Source organism: Archocentrus centrarchus, unplaced genomic scaffold (assembly GCF_007364275.1).
Source record: "Archocentrus centrarchus isolate MPI-CPG fArcCen1 unplaced genomic scaffold, fArcCen1 scaffold_54_ctg1, whole genome shotgun sequence".
NCBI lineage: Eukaryota > Metazoa > Chordata > Actinopteri > Cichliformes > Cichlidae > Archocentrus > Archocentrus centrarchus.
The window spans coordinates 255,373-273,765 of record NW_022060276.1 but is presented as its reverse complement, the minus strand read 5'-3'; the positions used below and the strand labels follow the sequence as shown (position 1 = coordinate 273,765).

At 43.2% G+C, this 18,393-nt stretch overlaps 1 protein-coding gene across 4 annotated transcripts in view; it reads right to left on the bottom strand.

The window, feature by feature from the left end:
• Window positions 1–2,107: 2,107 nt before the first annotated feature.
• tmem68 (transmembrane protein 68) overlaps window positions 2,108–18,393 on the bottom strand; it is a 54,629-nt gene continuing 38,343 nt past the window's right edge. For 2 of the 4 annotated variants that reach the window (XM_030725387.1, XM_030725390.1), the window contains 3 exons: window positions 8,723–8,783; window positions 7,282–7,421; window positions 2,108–3,901 (listed from right to left, as the gene is read on the bottom strand). In XM_030725387.1, coding sequence (XP_030581247.1) covers window positions 3,797–3,901; window positions 7,282–7,421; window positions 8,723–8,783 — 306 coding nt within the window. In that variant the 3' untranslated portion in view covers window positions 2,108–3,796. Of the gene's footprint in view, window positions 3,902–4,590; window positions 4,769–7,281; window positions 7,422–8,722; window positions 8,784–18,393 lie in introns of those variants that run through there. The other 2 variants (XM_030725389.1, XM_030725388.1) reach the window with 2 other exon arrangements.

The following is an 18,393-nucleotide window of genomic DNA, read 5'->3' as shown; positions in this document are numbered from 1 at the left end:
GGGAACTGAAGAAAAAGCATTTACATTTTACACCCTTTATATTTTAGTCGACTGAATCGGCTGTAGATTTAGTCGACTATAATCTTACACTAATTAGTCAACTAAAACTAGACAAACTATTCAGATGACTAAACTATGACTAAGACTAAATTACATTTTCGTCAAAAGACAATGACTAAAACTAAATCCAAATTTGCTGTCAAAATTAACACTAGTTAGGGCTGAATCAGGTGACCCTGAACCATCCCTTAGTTAAGCTGCAATAGCCCTAGGCTGCTGATTCACTTAGTGTTTCTTTTTATTCACTTCTTTTTACAGTGCTTATACACCACTCTGTATTTAATTATTTGCAGAATTAATCTCTGGCTCGCTCCCACAGTGTGCCTTTTGTCCTGTCTCTCTCCCCTCAGCCCCAACTGGTCACAGCAGATGACCCCCCCTCCCTGAGCCTGGTTCTGCTGGAGGTTTCTTCCTGTTAAAAAGGAGTGCTGCTCATAGGGGGTCGTTTTGACTGTTGGGTTTTCTCTTTAATTCTTGTATGGTCTTTACCTTAAAATACAAAGCACCTTGAGGCAACTGTTGGGTTTTGGATTAGTGATAAAACTGAATTGAACTAAATTATTGTCAGCAATACAGACCAAGCTGTCTCTGTGGTTGTGTAGGGATTGAATGGCCCGCAACAATGAACCAGACACCCCACACTCCTGCAGCACCTCCCATAGGACACCCCCAAGGGATGCATTCGAATGCTTTCTCTGAGTCCAGAAAACACATGTAGACTGGATGGGCAGAGTCCCACATATACTCGAATATTCTTGAGAGGATATAGAGCTGGTCCAGTGATCTGCAACCAGGACAAAAATCACATTGCTCCTCTTGACTCTGAGTTTCGACTAATGGATGGACCCTCCTTTCCAGAGGCTGGTGGAATGTGATCCCATGATAGATGATTAGGCTTAAAACTTTCCTTTATGATAAAGCTTATAGTTAGGGCTGGATCAGGTGACCCTGAACCATCCCTTAGTTATGCTGCTATAGGCCTAGTCTGCTGGGGGGTTCACATAATGCACTGTTTCTTCTCATTCACCTTATTTACTTTGTTTATACTCCACTCTGCATTTAATCATTAATTGATATTAATCTCTGGCTCTCTTCCACAGCATGTCTTTCTCTCCCCTCAGCCCAACCGGTCGCGGCAGATGACCGCCCCTCCCTGAGCCTGGTTCTTCTGGAGGTTTCTTCCTGTTAAAAGGGAGTTTTTCCTTTCCACTGTCGCCAAGTGCTGCTCATAGGGGGTCATTTTGACTGTTGGGTTTTCTCTGTATTATTGTAGGGTCTTTACCCACAATACAAAGCACCTTGAGGCGACAGTTTGTTGTGATTTGGCGCTATAGAAATAAATAAAATTGAATAGTTGCAGCACACCCTCCGGTTCCTTTTCTTAAAGATGGGGACTACCACCCCGGTCTGCCAATTCAGTGGCACCATCCCAGATCTCCACATAATATTGCAGAGACGTGTCAACCAAGACAGTCCTACAACATCCAGAACCTTCAGGAACTTGGGGTGAATCTCATCCACCCCAGGGGCCCTGCCACAAAGGAGTTGTTTAACCACCTCCATGACCTCACCCCCAGTGATGGGTGAGTCATCCCCCTCATCCCAAGATTCTGCTTCCACTACAGAAGGAATGTCAGTGGGATTAAGGAGATCCTCGAAGTATTTCTTCCACTGCCTGACTATAGCCTCAGTTGAAGTCAGCAGCACCCGCCCCGCACTATAGATTATGTGAGTAGAGCACTGCTATCCCCTCCTGAGTCACCTGATGGTTTGCCAGAATTGCTTCACCTTGATAACCAGAGATTGGTCTGCCAGGGCCTCTGCCCTTGGCCACCACCCAACAGACACTGCACCCGACCCCTACAACACCTTCTGTGGGTAGTGGCCCAACAGGAGGTCAGAACCATGTCTCCTCTTTGGGCTCTGCCCGGCCGGGCACTGTGGGCCTGGCGACCATACGCTCTCCCTCAAGCTCCCTCCCCAAGCCTGGCTCCAGGATGGGGCCCCAGTAACCCTATCCAGGGCAAATAAATGTCCTTAAAACATCTTAATAAAATACATTTATTGACAGGTTGGAATGGGTCTCAATATTTAAAAGTTTAACATATACATTATATTGTCATAATTTAAAAAATACAGGTTAGGTCATCAACACCTAGTGACGTTAAAATGGAAAAAGGCAACCAGTGCGCAGACATTAATCATCCAGTGAGATATCACTCAGAAACACAGTTGGTCTCAGAAAAGCTTTGTAAAAAAAAACTGAGATGGCAGTGACATTTTGACAAGTGTGTGCAAAAACATTTGCTGAATCACAATACTTACATGCACATACATGCAAATACACAGTGTTTGCACATACACAAAAAACTATTTCATCTCCAAATCACAACAAAATTTACTTTACATGACAAATATTAAACGTTACATGAAAAATGATTAGTTAATAACACTACTGTGCACTGCAGATCCAGGTGCAAAACAAAACTGATATTACCAAACTGATCATTGCATCATTATTAAAAAACACATGCAAAGTATGTACACTGATATGATAAATACCACAGTAAGAAGATGCTTGCGTTTTGTACAGGGGCAATGTTGGATTTATTGGATCTTCTTTCTAGGCTGTTGGACCACATGCAGCCACAGCCAAACACTTCAATACACATTGTGAAAACTGAATGAGGTTATTTGGTACCACAAAATCAATTTCATTACATTTTTGGGAACATAATTAATTAGGGTTATTTTTTTTTAACTCTTCTCTGTAAATTGATCCTAAATATTTTGAAAGGTGCCTAAAATAGAACTTATTATTATCATCAATATAGTACAAAGAAACATTTTCCTTCCATCCTTTCTGTGTATATCCATACTTGCCTGTAGCTAGCATATGCTCAGATTCAGTTTGAATATGCTGTAATATGAAGGGGGGGCTTACTCAAAGGAACTTTTTTCCATGCTGAGGGCCATTTATATATCTTATAAAAATTTATTCAATGCTAAAAATATAGAGGAAATTGAGAGTGTTAAGTTGGTAATCTTTAGTACCTGTTCAATGCCTGAGTTTTTAGAAAACAATGCAGTAGCTCCCTCCAGTATGTACTAATCACAACAATTCTTAAGTTCGCCCATCCATCCTTCTTCTTCTGCTTATCCGAGGCCGGGTCGCGGGGGCAGCCTAAGCAGAGAAGCCCAGACGACCTCTTCCTCAACCACCTCCTCCAGCTCGTCCGCAGAGGACCTGAAGGCGTTCTCAGGCCAGCTGAGAAGTATAATCTCTCCAGCATGTCCTGGGTCTGCCCAGGACATACCCAAACCACCTCAACTGGCTCCTTTCAATTCTTAGGTATCAACAATAAACCAGATTTATTGATTAAATATCATTTGTAATCTCTTGCTGATGTAAATGCACTTATGGTTTTAAACAAATAAATTTGTCTTTATCTCACATATTTTTCAGAACTACAAACAACAACTACATCTAATGTCACAATATTTTTCAAAAAGTCTAGCTTCAAACAATTAAGATAATCTAAATATCTAAATTGTGCAATAAATATATGTATGCAAACGGAGCCTCCGTGCTTTCTGGGGAAAGTCAAGAAAATTGTGCAAATATTCCAACACATTAGACCACTAAAACGGTGCACGCTGTTGCCATTTGAGCCAATCTGATGCGTTGTTTTGGTCACACGCTGGACATTTTGTTTCTGTTGTAGTATTACTTATGTTAGTGGTCTTTGTGTTTGGTGTAGAATCTCTCCAACAAGGCTCTCAGGATGCTCCCTGGGATTTGCTGGTGTTTGTCTATCAGAGACTGTACTGCTTGCTGCACCTGAAATACAAAAAGCATAGTTTTTAGCATTGTTGGAAGATGAACAGTGTTTTATGGAAAATGCATCAGTTAGAGTTCATATCATATAACAAATAAATATTTTAAAGACCTTTATGAATCACAGACTAATCCATCTGATGCTGTTACTGAATAATTTCTTAACAATATAAATCTGCCCAAACTAAATGACGAACAGGTTGTGGCTCTGGATTCACCTCTTTCAATGTCTGAATTCCATGAAGCCCTACAGCATGTCCCAAATAATAAAGCCCCAGGTCCAGATGGTTTTCATGCAGAGTTCTACAAAGAATTTTGGTCTGTGCTAGCACCCACTTTTTCAGAATGGTGACTCAGATTCAGAATGATCAAACACTATCTCCAACTATAAACTCTGCCAACATTAGCCTACTTCTTAAACCAGGCAAAGACCCCACACTCCCTTCAAGCTAGAGCCTAATCTCTCTTATTAATGTAAACCTTTAAATTATTTGCCAGAAGATTAAAAAAAAATAAATAAATCACTCCATTCAAAATACATCCTGATCAAACAGATTTTATCAAGGGTAGACAGTCAGCAAAGAATATACACAGACTAATAAATGTAATAACAATTAACATTAACAAATTAGAAACAGTTGTCTCTTTTGATGCAGAGAAGGCATTTGGGATAAATGGAAATTTTCATTAGCAGTTCTACACAAATTTGGATTTGGTTCATCCTTCATTAACTGGATCAGAACACTATACAGCTCCCCAAATGCACGTGTTAGGACAAATGATCTTACTTCTTAAAGCTTCAGTCTACAGAGGGGTGCCAGGCCGGGCTGTCCACTCTCTCCCTCGCTTTTTGTCATCTTTATTGAGCCACTAACAGCAGCAATTAGACAAAATGCAAATATTAAAGGGATTCAAACTGAAAAGACAGACCATAAGATAAGCCTTGATGCTGAGATTATTACTTTTCTCTTCTGAAGACAGTCTCACTTAAATAAATAAGTTCTCATCTCTAACAGATGATTATTTACTCCATCAATGGAGTAAAAAATCATCAGTGTTGCCTCTGAATTGTAATTTTCAGAAGATCACCACTCCACTACAGTCAGGCAACATTAAATATTTAGGTATCATTTTTTTCTGCAAAGCTCTCAGACTTGGTAGAGTTAAATCATATTCCTCTATTAAAACGATAGAGGATATTCTTACATGTTGAAATACTTTACCTATATCACTCATGGGGAGAGTTTCTACCATAAAAATTATGGTTTTGCCAAAAATCAACTATTTGTTCTCACTGATCCCTAATAAATCCTCTGTTGCTTGGTTTGGAGTCAATAGACTCAATCGTCACAAAATCTCTATGGAAAATCAAACTATCGCGATTAAGTTTAAAAACTTTACAAAAGCCAAAATGCAATGTGGTCTAGAACTACCAAATTTTTATCACTACTACTTAACCAATATGGTGCCATATGTTTCAAAATGGATCAAATTAAGTTTGTTAGTTAGCCCATGGTTGGACCTAGAACAAGCACTTTGTCGAAAAGTAAAAATCTCAGATCTGGCTTTCATTAGCTCCAGTATCAAGAATATCATGATTTTTAAAGCATGCTTTAAAAGCCTTAAAATAAACACCTCTCTGACAGCCTGGTGGGATTTTTTTTAAAATAACTAAGTCATCAGTTACCCCCTGTAAGCTAACACTCATTTGGAACAATCTAGATATTTGTCAGAAAAAGAAAGTGAACTTATATCAAAATATGGAATCAGCAACAGTAAATTTCTGGAACATCAGCAATTGAAAGATTTTATCTCAATCAACTAAATTTAGAAATACCTTCATGGGTGAGGCAGGTGTGGCACATAGGCCACAGTGAGTCACTCATAGCTCCCCTTTTTAATTACACTATAGACATTACAGCTCATGACACATCACATAGGGCACTGGAGGGCAGATATGTTCCCCAGAAGTTGGGCAGTGGGACTACTGGGTCTGGGCATTTATGAAAATTATGATCTCAAAGATGATCTCAAAATGATGATGATTTCTCTCGTTTCTTCCCAGAATGGGGCAAAAACAAACAAACAAAAAATAAACAATTAAAAAAATCCAGTAAGCAGCACTTCTGTCAATGGAAAGACCTGGGTGATGAGCGAGGACAGAGGAGTGGACTGGCTGGTTGGAGGTGATGGCTACAGTAACTCTGATAAGTTCTTGAAATGTTTCGGACTGACTGACCTTCATTTCTTAAAGTCAATGATGGATTGTCATTTTTCTTTACTTATTTGAGCAGTTCTACCCATAGTAATGTATATGTATTATTCCTGTAAAATAGGGCTGTACACACTCTACCTCTTCATAACTCAACTGATGGTCTCAAACACATTAAGAGGGCAAGAAATACAAGAAATTAACTCTTGACAAGGCACAGCTGTTAACTGAAAGCCATTCCAGGTGACTGCCTCATAAAGATGTAACTAGACATGCCAAGATGTGCAAAGCTGTAATCTAAGCAAGAGTGTCCCAACTTTTTTCTAGCAGTAGTGACTGCCTTAAAAATTAAGCCACCACTTTACTAATGCACTTCAGCCATTTTATCTGTTTCACAGCCACACTTAGGGTGAATTTTGAATGACCAATTAAGGTAGAACGCATCTCTTTAGTTGAAAGAAACCCGAGTACCCAGATAAATCAGGAGGAGCACAGGGAGAAATGCAAACTCCATACAGTAAGCGTCCAGCAAGGTTCAAACCCAGAACCTTCCTGTGAGACAACTGATGCACCACCATGGCCCTTTTATCACTGACTGGGTGCTGGTGCCAGTGTTCGCACCATTCAGCGTTTTTTCCACAGCGAACTCACTTGGTGCTCAGCTAAAAAACGGGTTCAACTCGAAAGAACGCGTGATGCCAGCGGCAGAAGGGCGAGACTCTGCCATCTCGATGTAAAGTTTTCTACCATTATTTCACTGCATGGCGTGTATAACATGAGAAAAGCGATGTGATTTTCACGGCTGTGAATTAGGCTGGGCCCTAAGGTTGAACTTTGTATTGGTCCATATCACAGATAAAGGGACACAAAAATGCGTACTTGCGTAAATGTGTTTGCAGCACAAGAAAGGGGAGCGTATTCTACCACATTTGTGCCCTTCAGCTTCCGTTTCCAGAGGAGGACCCACCCACACTCGCATGTAGATGATCGGCTCTCAAAGCGCGGTGGAAACGGAGGCTTGTTCTTAAGTGTTCATTGACATGACACCAGCACTGGCACGAGCACCAGCACCTCGGCAGTGGAAACATGGTACTGCTCACTTTCAACTGCTGTAGTTTTATTTGGAAGTACAGCTTAAAAGAGAAAGTACGGAAGAAAGTGGCTTACTCACTTTCTGTGCCAGCTCAGTAGCATTTATGTTGGGGTCATATGGAATGGGATCTCCCAGGAAAGTTCGAAACTTCACAGGAAATCCACCATAAACGGGAGCTACAGGAAGACGAAATCTCTCATATACCCAGCGGAAAATTCCTGGATAAAAACAGCCAAGAAAAGAGCATATTAAATAAGAAATTAGATTTCAGGTTAGAAAGGCATTCAGACTAATCAGTTACAATCAGTAGACTTCCTTTAATTCCTTCCATATTATCTTGAGGATAAGGCTGGTGACAGTTTAGTCATGCAGTCAGTTTAGGTTCAAGAGACACTATTTTTAAGATTAGGGTTCAAACTTTTTTTAAAGATTTTGTTTTTTGTCTTTTCTCTTTTTTTACTCCCTGTGCAGAAACATACTGGACTTACTGCATGTCATTATCTTTTGTCTTCTCCTGTAGTTTTCTGGTCACATTTCTTGTATGTGGTCTCACTGTGCTCTACTTTTTTCTTTTTTCTTGTCTCTCTCCCCTTAATCATGCCAGATAGCTTTCTCTCCCTGAGCTTGTTTTATTTCCCCTCCCTTTTCACCAGGGGTTCATAGAAACACTTGATTTTTTTGGTTTCTATCTGTCATGTTTCAGGGTTTTTATCTTACAAGATCAAGTACTTTGAGATGACTACCTGTGTAAACTGATATAAATAAAATCTAAGAAAATGATACAGTGGTATGCAGAACTTTGGGCACCCCTGATAATTTTCATGATTTTCCTTTATAAATCATTGGTTGTTTGGATCAGCAATTTCAGTTAAATATATCAAATAGCAAACAAACACCACAGAGTCACTGAGGTCTGCTAAAGCACATTTGGACAAGCCAGCTTCATTTTGGAATAAGGTGCTGTGGACTGATGAAACTAAAACTGAGTTATTTGGACATAACAAGGGGCGATATGCATGGTGGAAAAAGAACACAGCGCTCCAAGACAAACACTTGGTACCCACAGTAACATTTGGTGGTGGTCCCATCATGCTGTGGGGCTGTGTGGCCAGTGCAGGTACTGGGAATCTTGTTAAAGTTGAGGGTCGCATGGATTCCAGTCAATATCAGCAGATTCTTGAGAACAATGTTCAAGAATCAGTGACAAAGTTGAAGTTGCTCCGGGGCTGGATACTTCAACAAGGCAACGACCCTAAACACTGCTCAGAATCTACTGAGGCGTTCATGCAGAGGAACAAGTACACCGTTCTGGAACGGCCATCTCAGTCCCAGACCTGAATATTATTGAACATCTGTGGAGGGATTTAAAGCGGGCTGTCCATGCTCAGAAACATCAAACCTGACTGAACTGAAGATGTTCCGATGCTATGCAAAGAACGGAAGGAAACATAAAACAAGCGTATTCCTGCAGTCATACCATAAGCTTTATGGCTAAATTTGAACTTTCTTCTAAACTTACTGAGCGTTCCCAGAGATCTGAAGCCTTCCCGGACATTTTGAGTAAACATTGGAATTACTGGCTGAAAAACAGAAAGAGCAACAGGAAGAGATGATTAGAGAGGAGTGATTTCTACCACAGAATTATGACAGGGAGAATAATTTAATGTTGTGGCATTGCATATTGGGAATATTTCAAACTGATGAAAACTTGCAATTTTTTTCGGGTGAAAAATGTGAATTTCTGTGCTTTAAAGTTGGAAAAACGCTGCATAAACTGTGCAGTGTGTCCAGTTTCTCAGCAAAAAGTGCAGCTGCAAACACAGCAGTGAAGACCTAATCTGACTTTTTTTTGGCAACATAGAAAGTTGCATAAACTCCCTTTTTGCATCTGTGCCTCTTGCATGTGAACTTGACTTGAAAACCTTTCACTGCGTCATCCATGTGCGTAATCACACGGTCCTGTCCTTGAAGTTGCAGGTTTAACGCATTAAGATGCTTCATTATGTTGCAGAGAAAGGTGAACTCACACAGCCACCTTTCATCCCAGAGCCCTGCTGAGACTTTTCCTTTACTTTCTATGAACTGACAGATTTCCTCGGGTAGCTCATCACACCTGTGTAATAAGGCACGTCAACAAATTCAGAAGCTATTTCCTCCTAAACTTTGCCTCTTATAAGTTCACTGTCTGTGTTGCGGTGCTTATGATGCATTGTGTCTTCAGGACTTTGCTACACAGTGTTTCCTGCTGTGTGATGCAGTGATGCACTGTCAGCTCACCTGTGCAGGTCTCCCTCTGTATGCTCTACAGCATCTGTCCCACTAATCCGCTCTTTTCCCCACACACCGCAGGTGGGGTAAAGAGTCATACAGGTTTACCTCTGATGGCAGCCAAACAGGTCCTTTGCCTCCCACCTGTTTGTAAAATCCCTGTTTCCCACTTTTTGGCCATTTTTGGGGACAGGCTGCTTAAATGTCGCTGTAAAAAGTACTGACTGACATTTTTATCCACTGACTACTGATCAATGTGTCATTGGCAACACGGGAAAAGGGGTTAGTGCGCAAGGTCTTGGCCTGCGTGGCAGATGTCGCAGTGGATAGTGGGATTTGTAATATAGGTGGTGGTAGTGCTATTTACCGATGGGCCATTAATAATAGCCATATGAAATTATCTCACGGGTCAAATATAATTATATCTACCAGATCTAGCCCACAGGCCTTGAGTTTGACACATGTGGTATATACCAACCCTTTTGACACCTCAACAAATTTTTCCTTGAAATAATTTAGTTCAAATCTGTGATCAGTAACAATTAAATCAAGCAACATTTAAATAATATATTTAGCCAAATTAATAACATTAGTTTTTTTTTTTTCCAGAAGATAAGCTCAGCAGTGGAATATCTGAAATGTTGGTTATTGGTTTACACTGATCAATGTTACACAATAACAAAGCACTGAAACCACAGAAATTGAATTTACAATGTATTCTACTGAAATCTTAAGTGTGTGTCTGTATCCACCCATACACACACACACACACGCATATTTTATTATTTATGTATATATATCAGAGAAGGTATATCAGACTGCAAGGGAAGCTCAGCTTCCCCTAAAATGTCAAAAAAAAAAGTGGTCAAATATATACTGTTGTGTGTACATGTCATTGACTAAATGTGCGCTACAACGCGCTCAACTTTTGTTCAGAATCAGCTTCTTATCACTGGTAACGACGCGGCTTTCCTCTCACTCATTCCCGCAGCTTCCCAGTGCTTTAAACAGTGTGGACGGTGAGCGTCTACAGAGTTCAATAGCGAAAAAAAGAGTTCAGCGAAACGAGACGAGTCATTGGATAAATGCTGGGCTTTGTCCCGCCCATCGGACGCTCAGCGTCTCTGGGGGTCTATGGGCGAATCAGCGATCTTTTGGTGTAAACATCCGTGGGAGCACTTTTAAATTTTCGTTCTGTTCTGAGTTGAACCGGAGACTTTCCTAATCCTCTTAGCAGCATTTTCTTTGTTAAAAACGACTAGAGACAAATCGGGCTTCTATTTCTGGTGGGTTTTTTTTGTAGCTGCTTCTGTTTGGAGACTGACTTCTATCACTCTTTCTGACTTCTATCGCAGTTTCTGTCCAGCGGGTGCTGCTGTATAAATAAAGCGACACATTTCATGATGTAGGCCGAAATTGAGCTTCCCTTCCTTGAAAGACCAGCATCCGCCACTGATTATATATATATATATATATATAAAATAAAAAAAAATCCTGCAAGCAATCTTTGCCCTCCAAGCTCAGGTCCTCTACCAGAGGCCTGGGAGCTTGAGGGTCCTGCACAGTATCTTAGCTGTTCCCAGTATTGCGCTCTTCTGGACAGAGATCTCGTACGTCATTCCAGGAATCTGCTGGAGCCACTCTCCCAGTTTGAGGGTCACTGCCCCGAATGTTCCGATTACCACGGGGACCACTGTCACCTTCATCTTCCACATCCTTTCCAGCTCCTCTCTGAGCCCTTGGTATTTTTCGAGCTTCTTGTGTTCTTTCTTCTTCTTGCCATCACTTGGTATTGCAACGTCTTCCTCTGTATGTCCACCACTACGATGTCCGGTTGGTTAGCCATCACAAGTTTGTCTGTCTGTATCTGGAAGGATCTTAGCTCTGTTATTCTCAGCCACCCTTGGGGGCGTGTCCCATTTTGACCTCAGGACTTCCAGGTCACACTGAGCACAGATGTTCCTGTATACTATGCCAGCCACTTGGTTACGGCGTTCCATGTATGCCCTGCCTGCTAGCAACTTGAACTCTGTTGTTATGTGCTGGACTGTCTCAGGGGCATCTCTGCACAGCCTGCACCTGGGGTCTTGCCTGGTGTGGTAGACCCCAGCCTTTATCGATCTTGTGCTCAGAGCTTGCTCTTGTGCTGTGACTGTGCTGTCTGTCAGTCCAGCTTTGTCCAGCCATTGGTAGGATTTTTCTATATCAGCTTCTATCTGCTGGTGATACCTGCTGCACAGAGGCCTGTCCTTCCATGATTGTTCCTGTTCTTCCACCTCTTCTTTCTCAGGTTTCTGCTGTCTGAGGTACTCACTAAGCACCTGATCCTTTGTGGCCATCTTCCTGATGTATTCATGGATCATTGTCGTTTCATCTAGGATAGTGTTTCTGACACTCACTAGTCCTCGGCCACCTTCCTTCCACTTAGCTTACAGTCTCAGGGTGCTCAATTTGGGGTGAAACCCTCCATGCATCATAAGGATTTCTTGTCTTGATGTCAGTGGGTTCTATCTCCTCCTTTGGGCAGCTTATTATCCCAGCCGCTGGCCGAGATTCAAGATGGCGGCGCGCACAGACGCAGCGGCTCACGGCTCTTCCTTTCGGTGCTCTTTTTTGTACTTTTTGTATTTCATATTTGTTAGTTTTGGTGCATTTGTCTCCGCAAACAACTGCTACACACGCCAGGATCTTGTGGACATTGGCTACCGGCACAAGATATCAGTATCGAGTGATTTTCACTACACTCATAACATCCCAGACAACATAGCGAGAATGCCGGGTGCTCCGTGGATTGTTATCAGGTCTGGAAGGCGCCGCCGACGGCGGAGGGAGAGGAAGCAGAAGCGAGGCTGCAGGTCCGGCTTTATGCTGAAGCTGAAATGCCAACCACACAGACCTCCTCTGCCGAGCCTGTATCTCTCCAACGCCAGGTCCATGGTAAATAAAACGGAGAACCTAGAGTTAGAGCTGGCTGGTAATCGCTATGTTCATGACTGCTGTGTAATGATTATCACCGAGACCTGGTTAAACCCCCACATTCCCGATGCTAGCGTGCAGCTAGCAGTCCGCACTCTGCTACGCGGTGATCGGACCAAGGACTCCGGTAAGAGCAGGGGAGGGGGTCTCTGTATTTACGTGCATGAGGACTGGTGTAACAACGGAACAATCATAGACAAACATTGTTCCCCAGACCTCGAGTACATGTCTGTAAGATGTCGGCCCTTTTTTCTACCCAGAGAGCTAACAGTAGTGATCGTCACAGCTGTGTATATAGCTCCCGATGTTAGCATGGCGCTGGCTCTCCTGCTGAACGCCATTAACGAACAGCAGCGGGTCCACCCCGACGGTGTTCTTATTATTGGGGGAGACTTTAACAAGGCCAACTTAAAGACTGTACTCCCGAAATTCCACCAACATGTCAAACGTTCTACAAGAGGGGAGAACACTCTTGACCATGTTTACTCCAACATTAAGCACGCTTACAGAGCCAAACCCCTCCCCCACCTCGGCCAGTCCGACCATCTTTCCCTGCTGCTCACCCCAGCATACACCCCCCTCAGACGGAGAGCCAGGCCTACTGTAAAAACCATTACAACCTGGCCTGAAAACGCACTCTCCGACCTACAGGACTGCTTTGCATACACAGACTGGGACTTATTCGAACACGAGGACCTAGAAACATTCACAGGGACGGTACTGGACTACATTAAGTTCTGTATCGGAAATGTGACTGTTAGCAAAAACATCCGGGTTTTCCCTAACCAGAAACCCTGGATGAACAGCCAGGTCCGTTCACTCCTCAAAACCCGTGATGCTGCCTTCAGGTCAGGCGACAGAGCTCTGTACAGTGCTGCTCGAGCTGACCTGAAAAGAGGAATTAAAAAAGCCAAGACGGACTACAGGAGGAGAATAGAGTCCCATCTGTCCAGCAATAACACACGGGAGGTGTGGCAGGGCATTCAGAACATCACAAACTTCAGAGGCTGTGATGTGACTGCAGGAGACCTGAGTGTGTCACTAGCAGAGGAACTTAACTGTTTCTTTGCTCGCTTTGAGACACCTCAGGACCACCCATCTGCTCCAGTCCTGCCCCCCCCCCCACTAGGCTGCACCCCACTCACTGTCCAGGAGCATGAGGTACGGTGCGTGCTCCTGGCAGTGAACCCCAGGAAGGCTGCCGGACCAGACGGAGTACCTGGCAAGGTGATCAGAGCGTGTGCCCACCAGCTCACCCTGATTCTCACCAGGATTTTCAACCTCTCCCTGGCCCAAGCAGTCATCCCCCCCTGCCTAAAAACAGCCACAATCATCCCCGTGCCCAAAAGGTCATCTGTCACCAGCCTAAATGATTACCGCCCTGTGGCCCTCACACCGGTAATCATGAAGTGCTTTGAGAGGCTGGTTCTCCAGCACATCAAAGACCATCTGCCCCCCACTTTTGACACCCATCAGTTTGCATATCGTGCAAACAGATCCACAGAGGACGCCATCGCTGTAGCTCTCCACTCTGTGTTAAGCCACTTGGAGCAGCAGCAGAGCTACGCTCGCATGCTCTTTGTGGATTACAGCTCAGCGTTCAACACAATCATCCCGGACATTTTCACCACCAAACTGCACACCCTGGGCCTCCCCCCTCTCACATGTTCCTGGATCAAGGACTTCTTAACCAACCGGCCCCAGACTGTGAGACTTGGCCCCCATCTCTCCTCCACCCACACACTGAGCACTGGCTCCCCACAGGGCTGTGTGCTGAGCCCCCTCCTGTACTGCCTCTACACCCATGACTGCAGTCCGGCCCACAATAACAACCTCATCGTCAAATTTGCTGACGACACCACAGTGGTCGGACTCATCTCAAAGGGAGATGAGGCAGCTTACAGAGAGGAGGTCCTGAAGTTGACAGCCTAGTGTTCAGAGAACAACCTGGTACTGAACACCATGAAAACCAAAGAGATCATCATCGACTTCAGGAAGCACAGGACTGACCCAGCTCCCCTCTACATCAACGGCGAGCGTGTGGTCCACACCTTCAGGTTTCTTGGTGTCCTCATCTCTGCTGATCTTTCTTGGTCAGATAACATCACAGCTGTTATCAAGAAGGCTCAGCAGCTACTTCACTTCCTGAGGGTCCTCAGGAAGAACAACTTGGACTCAAACCTGCTGCTGACCTTCTACCGCTCATCCATTGAGAGCCTGCTGACCTACTGTATCACAGTATGGTACGGCAGCTGCACTGAGGCAGACAGGGTCAGGCTTCAGAGGGTAGTCAAGACAGCACAAAGAATCGTTGGCTGCCCTCTCCCCTCCCTGATGGACATCTACACCTCCCGCTGCATCAGCAGAGCCAGGAACATCATCAAGGACAGCTCACACCCTGGCTTTGACCTGTTTGACCTGCTGCCCTCTGGCAGGCGCTACAGGTGCATCAAAGCCAGAACAAACAGACTCAAGAACAGTTTCTTCGCCAGAGCAATCACCACCCTGAACTCACACACTCACCCACCGTAACTGTGCAACACCCACATCTCTGTGCAATATTATATTATTCATACTGAACAATATCTAACATTCCTATATTGGTAATATCCAGTATTCATTCACTAGTGCAATATTCATCATCTTCATTTTTATATGTATGCACTTATTTACTTTTCTTACAATGTACAGATGCACCAATGTATGTGTATATTTTTATACATTCTATTTTTTGTATATTTTATACATTGTTTTTCTGTATATTTCTTGATTATACTAGACTATAATATTTTTATTTTTTATTTTAGAGAATTTGATTTTCTATTGCATGGCACTGAACAGGAGTGGCCCTCCTATCTCATTGTACATCCTGTATAATGACAATAAAAGGCATTCTATTCTATAACTGGCAGGGCTTAGGTGTTGATTGCCGGGACCTTGTTCTTCCCATTCAGCAGTGGCAGCTTTCCTTTTCATGGTTCCCATTTGCCTGTGGAATTCCAAGGTACTTGTAGCTGTCCTATATGTCTGCAATGTTGTCTTCTGGTAGTGCAGGCCTCTCATCTCTGACTACCTTCCCTACGATTAGTAGACCAGCTCTACTCCATGATCTGGCTGAGGGGGTTCAGGCCTATGGAGAATAGCAGCGGGGACAGTGCATTTGCTTGGTAAATGCCACACTTGTGCAATTGGTATGAAATTGGTCTCTAGTGTTGGACACCTTGGTGTTGGCTCTCACTGCGGTATTGTATCACTTCCTGTTCCTGTTTCGGAGCACAGTGTTTTGCTGTCTGTTAGCTGTTATATCTGTATAACTCGATTTATCTGGATAATAACATATTTTAGTGTAATCTTCACCTACTTTAAATAGCATACTCTTTGCTGAATCACCTGTATTCACATTACTCACTTTATTTGTTTTTAGAAATTCGCTAGCTTAGCTCAGCTAGTAGCTTAGCCCTTAGCCGACTCACTACCAGCATGGCTTCTTCTCCTGCACTTTCCTGCTCTGGGTGTCACATGTTTAGTTACTCCTCGGCCTCCTTTAGCAGTAACGGTACTTGTAATAAATGTAGTCTGTTTGTAGCTCTGGAGGCCAGGCTTTCTGAACTGGAGACTCGGCTCCGCACCCTGGAAAATCCTACATCTAGCCAGGCCCCAGTAGCGGGTGCGGACCATGGTAGCTTAGCCGCCGTTAGCCCCCCCCCCCAGCAGATCCCGAGCAGCAGGGAAAACAGGCCAGCTGGGTGACGGTGAGGAGGAAGCGTAGTCCTAAGCAGAAGCCCCGGGTACACCACCAACCTGTTCACGTCTCTAACCGTTTTTCTCCACTCGGCGACACACCCGCCGAGGAACAAACTCTGGTTATTGGTGACTCTGTTTTGAGAAACGTGAAGCTAGAGACACCGGCGACCATAGTCAAATGTCTTCCAGGGGCCAGAGCAGGCGACATTCATGGAAATTTGAAACTGCTGGCTAAGGCTAATCGTAGATTTGGTAAGATCGTTATTCACGTCGGCAGTAATGACACCCGGTTACGCCAATCGGAGGTCACTAAAATTAATATTGACTCGGTGTGTAACTTTGCAAAAACGATGTCGGACTCTGTAGTTTTCTCTGGGCCCCTCCCCAATCAGACCAGGAGCGACATGTTTAGCTGCATGTTCTCCTTGAATCGCTGGCTGTCTGAGTGGTGTCCAAAAAAATGACGTGGGCTTCATAGATAATTGGCAAAGTTTCTGGGGAAAACCTGGTCTTGTTAGGAGAGACGGCATCCATCCCACTTTGGATGGAGCAGCTCTCATTTCTAGAAATCTGGCCAAATTTATTAACCCTCCTAAAAACTGACTACCCAGGGTTGAGACCAGGAAGCAGAGTTGCAGTCTTACACGCCTCTCTGCAGCTTCTCTCCTCCTGCCATCCCCCCAAAACCCCATCCCCATAGAGTCGGTGCCTGCTCCCAGACCACCAAAAACCAAAGCTAAAATCAGCAAAAAGCTATTTAAGCATAAAAATTCAAAAACAATAAATAATACAGCTTCATCAACTGCACCAAAGAATAAAACAATTAAATGTGGATTGTTAAACATTAGGTCTCTCTCTTCCAAGTCCCTATTAGTAAATGATTTAATAATTGATCAACGTATTGATTTATTCTGCCTTACAGAAACCTGGTTACAGCAGGATGAATATGTTAGTTTAAATGAATCAACACCCCCGAGTCACAGTAACTGTCAGAATGCTCGAAGCACAGGTCGAGGAGGAGGATTAGCTGCAATCTTCAATTCCAGCTTATCAATTAATCAAAGACCCAGACAAAGTTTTCATTCTTTTAAAGCCTGACTCTTAGTCTTGTCCATCCTAATTGGGAAAATCAAAAAGCTGTTTTATTTGTTATTATCTATCGTCCACCTGGTCCCTACTCAGAGTTTCTGTCTGATTTCTCAAACTTTTTATCTGATTTAGTGCTCAGTTCAGATAAAATAATTATAGTGGGTGATTTTAACATCCATGTAGATGCTGAGAATGACAGCCTCAACACTGCATTTAATCTATTGTTAGATTCAATTGGCTTCTCTCAAAATGTAAAGGAGCCCACCCACCACTTTAATCATACTCTGGATCTTGTCCTGACATATGGCATAGAAACTGAAGACTTAACAGTATTCCCTGAAAGCCCCCTCCTGTCTGATCATTTCTTAGTAACATTTACATTTACTTTAATGGATTACACAGCAGTGGGGAATAAGTTTTATTACAGTAGAAGTCTTTCTGAAAGTGCTGTAACTAAGTTTAAGGATCTAATTACTTCATTGTTATGCTCTTCAGTGCCATGTGCCAACACAGTGCAGAGCAGCTACCTAAACTCTGCTCCCAGTGAGGTTGATTATCTTGTCAATAGTTTTACATCCTCACTGCGTATAACTTTGGATACTGTGGCTCCTCTGAAAAGGAAAGCTTCAAATCAGAAGTGCCTGACTCCGTGGTATAATTCACAAACGCACAGCTTAAAGCAGATAACCCGAAAGCCGGAGAGGGAATGGCGTCTCACTAAATTAGAAGATGCTCATTTAGCCTGGAAAAAGAGTTTGTTGCTCTATAAAAAAGCCCTCCGTAAAGCTAGGACATCTTACTATTCATCATTAATTGAAGAAAATAAGAACAACCCCAGGTTTGTTTTCAGCTCTGTAGCCAGGCTGACAAAGAGTCAGAGCTCTGTAGAGCCGAGTATTCCTTTCACGTTAACTAGTAGTGACTTCATGGATTTCTTTACAAATAAAATTTTAGACATTAGAGAAAAAATGATTCATAACCATCTCAAAGATTATTCTTCATGTTCGGCTGCTTTCAGCACTGCTGGTATTTGTTTTGACTCTTTTGCTCCAGTTGATCTTTCAGAGTTAACTTCAATAGTTACTTCCTCCAAACCAGCAACATGTTTGTTAG